The sequence below is a fragment of the Triticum urartu genome, chromosome 3 (assembly GCF_003073215.2).
Source record: "Triticum urartu cultivar G1812 chromosome 3, Tu2.1, whole genome shotgun sequence".
Classification (NCBI taxonomy): domain Eukaryota; kingdom Viridiplantae; phylum Streptophyta; class Magnoliopsida; order Poales; family Poaceae; genus Triticum; species Triticum urartu.
This window is the reverse complement of record NC_053024.1, coordinates 681,383,869-681,388,995: the sequence shown is the minus strand read 5'-3', so window position 1 is coordinate 681,388,995 and position 5,127 is coordinate 681,383,869. Positions and strand designations below refer to the sequence as shown.

Genomic DNA, 5,127 nt, shown 5'->3' with positions numbered 1-5,127 from the left:
TACTAAAACAATGCCCGTGCGTTGCAACAGGATATAAATATTCTAGTACGTTAGCTTGTGATTTATCTGTCAATAATAATGTGATTGTGTCAATAAATATTTATCAAATTCTGACCATGAATTACCTTATATTTTAATTAAAAGTTTGGTAGGTAAATTAAAATAGAATTGATTCAGAAGGTAAGTAAATTAAGGTAATTGATTATCATATAAATAGAAGGTTGGACGAAGGGATGGTGGAAAGAAAGGTGAAATGAGAAATTCTTTTTTAGTAGAGACATGCGTAATGAAGACTTTGACGACTACTTGTAATTAGTTGAAAGACTCTCATCATCTGACAATCGAAGGTCAACTGCCAACCACTTAACTATGTACATAAACATATTACTTTTCACTCTCCATTACGCATGCAATTTGGATGGGCGTGGATGGACACGCAATTGGTTTAAAAGTGCACAAGTTGTTTCTGCCAGCAAAGACTGAGTCCTTTGTCAACTCTTCTGTCGATAGAACCTACTATAGTTGATGCTTCACAATCTACCCAAGGTTTGATACGGGAAACCTATCTTAGTTTTAATTTTACATCTGCATCAAGATGTGAATTTATTTGGCAACTAGTTGCGCGGAACTGATCGCGAGTTTGAAATTCTTCTTAGAGTGGGAGTGTTTGTCGTTATTTGATCACCACGTCCGTTGTGTTCATCGCTCTACTGCTGCCACACCGTCCCCGTCCGTGCGCATGGGTGCTTGATTTAGGCCAGACCGGGCTGGATCTGCCGGCGACCTTGCAGGCTTCTTGGTCAGTGATATTTTGGGGATTTGTGTTTTGGCAGGAAAACCCTCGGACCAGCTTAGTAGTTGGGGCAGCAGCGTTACGTTGAAATTTTAAGGTGGATCTCAAGGTACCGATGGAGTGGTTAGGGAGACTTCTATGAGATTTTACTCCTTAATTATTGGCTTCATTTCTCAGCCACGTCTGTGTGGTGAAATCCTAGCTATGGATTTCCATCTCAGGATCAAGGTGCTGTTCTACTCAAATATATGATGCCTTTTTCAGTAGTACCAGGCTGCTAGCAATAATAATTCTGCAGTTCCCGCATTTTGAGTGGTTACTGAATCCACTCTCTGTGTCTCTCGTCTTCTCCATGTCCTATGAGCTGGCCGACACGCTAAGGGCATGTAGACGCATGTGCTTAGGCCGAACGCTAGGATCAAATTCCTGGCCGTTAGGTGTGATTCCCGGCCAAGTTAAGGAAATTAGCTAGCGTCGATGCCAGGGAAGTGCTCGGACGCTCCGGCTTTTTCGTGGTAGGATTAACCAATCTCCCCGTTCTTTTCTAACTGGCCTAGCGCCTGCTAGCGTTGTAGGAATGGATTCTAATGCGGGCGCTACAAAGGAAAATATTTTATTTAATTCCTGCTAGCGCCCATCTAAGCGCTGAGCATTGGAGATGCCCTAATTCAGTATCTTACGATACTTGTCGATGATTGCACAATGTCAATGAAAAATAAGAATATGCTCCAAAAAATATGTGTGTGATCGAGGATACGCCTGGATTCTTCCATATAACTACCGTGTTGCCTCTTCATCTAACCAACACATATATGTTTGAATTAGGGACTGAGACTTTGGTGCCTGATTTTAATCAGCTGGTGGATGATCGAGCAACAAACTAAAATATACACGTCCATAAATATATGAATTTTCACTCGGTGCAACTTGCATGCAGGGGCGCCGGGCATTTTTAATCAGCTAGCTGTGTATCCGTCAGAAAATACACAGGTTGCTCCTTTCAGCCGAACAAGTCCTTTGTCTTTTTATTTTTGAGGGGAACAAGTCCTTTGTCTTTTTATTTTTGAGGGGAACAAGTCCATTATCTTTTTATTTTTGAGGGGAACAAGTCCTTTGTCAACTCCAGAAGATTCATTGTATACTTCATTCATCAGCGCATATTATTAGTCACAACAAACTTATGTTAATCTTATAACATACATATGGCGGTTGGTCATCATGATGCTGCTGACGGTTGGACCTCATCATGCTGCTGTTTGGAAGGACAGACGGAAACAAACACCACTGGTGTAGGAATCAAAAAGCTGTTTCCGTCTCAAGAACTAGTCATTTAACCAAAGGATTTTTTGGAGTTGCCCATTTTTTGCAGGTTATCCGCACAGTTTCATATTTGATCCACATGTGGTACTTCCTCCTCCTAGTGGAACAGTGGATACATATGGATTTTGGACGCAATCGTCTGATGGCAGTTATATATACCGGCTATTTTTCCACCAGGGTGGCTAGCACATTTTACACTTCAAATAGATGTGTAATAAAATCCGGTTGTGTGCATCACTTCGTTGCAGAGGCCGGGATGCCCACCTTTCATAAGAAACCTGTAAAATTCGAAATTTCGCTACTTAATGCTTCAGTTTTCATTCATGCTTATATTATTTAAAGACTACGAGGACAGGCACATGCATTATTGGTTTAGAAACCGTCAAAAGAACAAACCCCTTGCAACCTCTGCTTTATAAGAACTTCCCGTATGCTTCATATACGCAACCATGCACGCTAGCATTCTCAATCTGTTTTTCTCTGGTGTGTTGGTTAGACAAACTTAAGTTAACGCTAGCATTTTCAGTCGCGAGACCACTATGGATCGGCCACCAGCAAGAAGAGCTAGAGGTGCGGTCGCCATGACGGTGCTGCTGCTCCTGCTCCTGCCGGGGCCTGCCTCGTCTCTGGCGGGGGCGGCGGTTGGGGTAATCGTCCGCTCGCCTTTCATGAAAAGGATCGCGAGCATCATCGTCAAGGAGGTAGCAAGCGCGGGCGCGTCCGCTCTGACGAAGGCCCTCCGCAGCTCCAACAAGGCCGGCCAGCTGGGCTCCGATGCGGCGGACGACGCCGGCATCATACTCTACAACGTCTCCGTCGGACAACAGACCTTCTCCGGCGTGGTCGACATCTTCAACGACTTTTTCTGGGTGCAGTGCCCGCCCGCTCCGGCGCAAGTGCTCTCCGCAGTCCCCTGCATCAGCGACACGTGCTCCAGCGTGCTCAGGAAGACCACTAACAACGACTGCGTCGACACAACGAGCAGCTGCCTGTACGCGTACGGGTCACTCGACGATGGCAGCTACAGCACCGGCTACCTCGGCTATGAGAAGTTCACCTTCGGTGCTGGGACCGGGACGTCGCCCGTCTCCGGGAGCGTGGTGTTTGGCTGCAGCACCCAGAATACGGTGAAGGACGGCGCCATTGGGTTCAGCAAGGGCCCCCTCTCCATCCTGTCACAGCTACACATCACCAGGTTCGGATTCTATGTTAAGAGAGAGAAAAAACTATCAACGTCATCATTATTATGTGACATTATATATGTTATAAGATATATAAGAGAGAAACAAAAAACTAACAAAATCATTCAAGATGTTGATATATACTATTGATAAAACTTGGTCAAACTTTATAAAAGTTTTTGAAATAAAGGTTGTCATTACAAGAGCTTCAATCCAGTTAGTAATGTAAAAACGCTCTTATATTATAGGGCGTGTCTAGAGCATATCTAGATGACATAGGACTTAGATGTGCAATATTTATTGCACATCTAAATGTGCTTTAGCAAAACTGTATATTATATTATGGGACCGAGTGGGTAATTTTGAATCATGACTTGTGCATGCATCTGCAGGTTCTCCTACTTCCTGACACCCGACGACTCCAAGAGCTCGAGCTCCACCAGCGTGGTCCTGCTGGGCGACCAAGCCGTGCCGCAGACTAAACGTAGCCGCTCCACACCATTGCTAAAGAGTAACGTGTACCAGGACTTGTACTACGTTAAGCTCACCGGAATAAAGGTTGACGGTGAGTCGCTAAAAGGCATCCCGGACCGAGCGTTCGACTTCGCGGCGGATGGCAAGTCCGGTGGGGTGGCCCTGAGCACCACCATCGCCCTCACCTGGCTCCAGAGTGACGCCTACTATGCCGTGAAGCAAGCGCTAATGAGCAAGATAGACTCACCGGCCGTGAAAAGCAACAATGAGTTGGACCTGTGCTACGACACCAACTCTGTGGCCAAGCTCAAGTTCCCCAAGATAACTCTGGTATTTGATGGGGTGGACTCACCCGGGATGGACCTCACAACGGTGCACTACTTCTACAAGGACACCAACACCGGGTTCCAGTGCCTCACCATGCTGCCGATGCCCAAGGATTATCCTTTAGGCTCCATCCTAGGTAGCATGCTGCAGGCGGGCACCAACATGATCTACGACATCGGTGCCCGGCAGCTGACCTTCGAGAAGGCGGCGGCGGCGGCCCCACAGGTGCCACTCATGGCGATAGTCTCTCTCCTTGCGTGGGTGCTCCTCTTCTAGCTAGATAGTGTGTCAGCGATCAATCCTCCTGATTTAAATACTACCAGTGTTCGGTCCCTTAGCTAGTACAAAACTTTTAAGGTTGTGTTGACATAAAATATGCAGATATATAGTCTGCCTTAGGCCATGATAGTAAGACTAGCTGCGGTGTTTACGTATGGTTAAATAAGGACATAATGAATTCAAATGTCCATGTAAGATGCTTGCGTCGAGATATGAGAATATATATTGTCAACATATTATCCGTAGCATGTCTGTGAAACATGATGGTGCATAAACCGACCTCCCCACCAATGCAAGAAAAAGAGGGGATATGGATGTTTTACTTTGATTGACTTCATTTAGATGTTGTTCATCACAATCCAGAAAATGAATTCATTTTGTGATGCGGGTTTTCCCAATCTTCACTATTTGACCAATGAGGGAGAAGGGCGAGTTGGGACAAAGGTTGAGAAAACACGAAGCGGAGATAAATAGCAGAGCCTACTAGGGATGAACCCAAGAAGAAGTACCTATTGGTCAAGTCTTTGGATCCCAATGGTATAATGATTGAGAATTGTATATTTCATGTACTAGTATTATGGTGCATGATGTGTATTGAGATTTGTGCGTACCTGATTATTGAATTTGTTTGAAATCAAACAGGACTTGTTTCATATGGAGTACTATGTGTGCCAAGAGGAAGGAACACACCAGGCGATGACTTGTCTCGCTCCTCGTTTATGCGTCTCGATCGATGGCATCCAGCTCTATTGG

General features: G+C 45.3%; 1 protein-coding gene across 1 annotated transcript; it reads left to right on the top strand.

The window, feature by feature from the left end:
• The first annotated feature begins 2,614 nt into the window (after positions 1–2,614).
• LOC125549105 (aspartic proteinase nepenthesin-1-like) lies at positions 2,615–4,450 on the top strand. Its single transcript, XM_048712593.1, has 2 exons — positions 2,615–3,308; positions 3,687–4,450. The coding sequence occupies exons 1-2, from the start codon at positions 2,653–2,655 to the stop codon at positions 4,369–4,371; spliced, it is 1,341 nt and encodes a 446-aa protein (XP_048568550.1). The 5' UTR covers positions 2,615–2,652; the 3' UTR covers positions 4,372–4,450.
• Positions 4,451–5,127: the final 677 nt, after the last annotated feature.

Coding starts and splice junctions, on each gene's coding strand:
- LOC125549105 (XM_048712593.1), top strand. CDS start 2,653: ATGGATCGGCCACCAGCAAGAAGAGCTAGAGGTGCGGTCGCCATGACG. Junction 3,309..3,686: donor TCACAGCTACACATCACCAG/GTTCGGATTCTA, acceptor ATGCATCTGCAG/GTTCTCCTACTTCCTGACAC.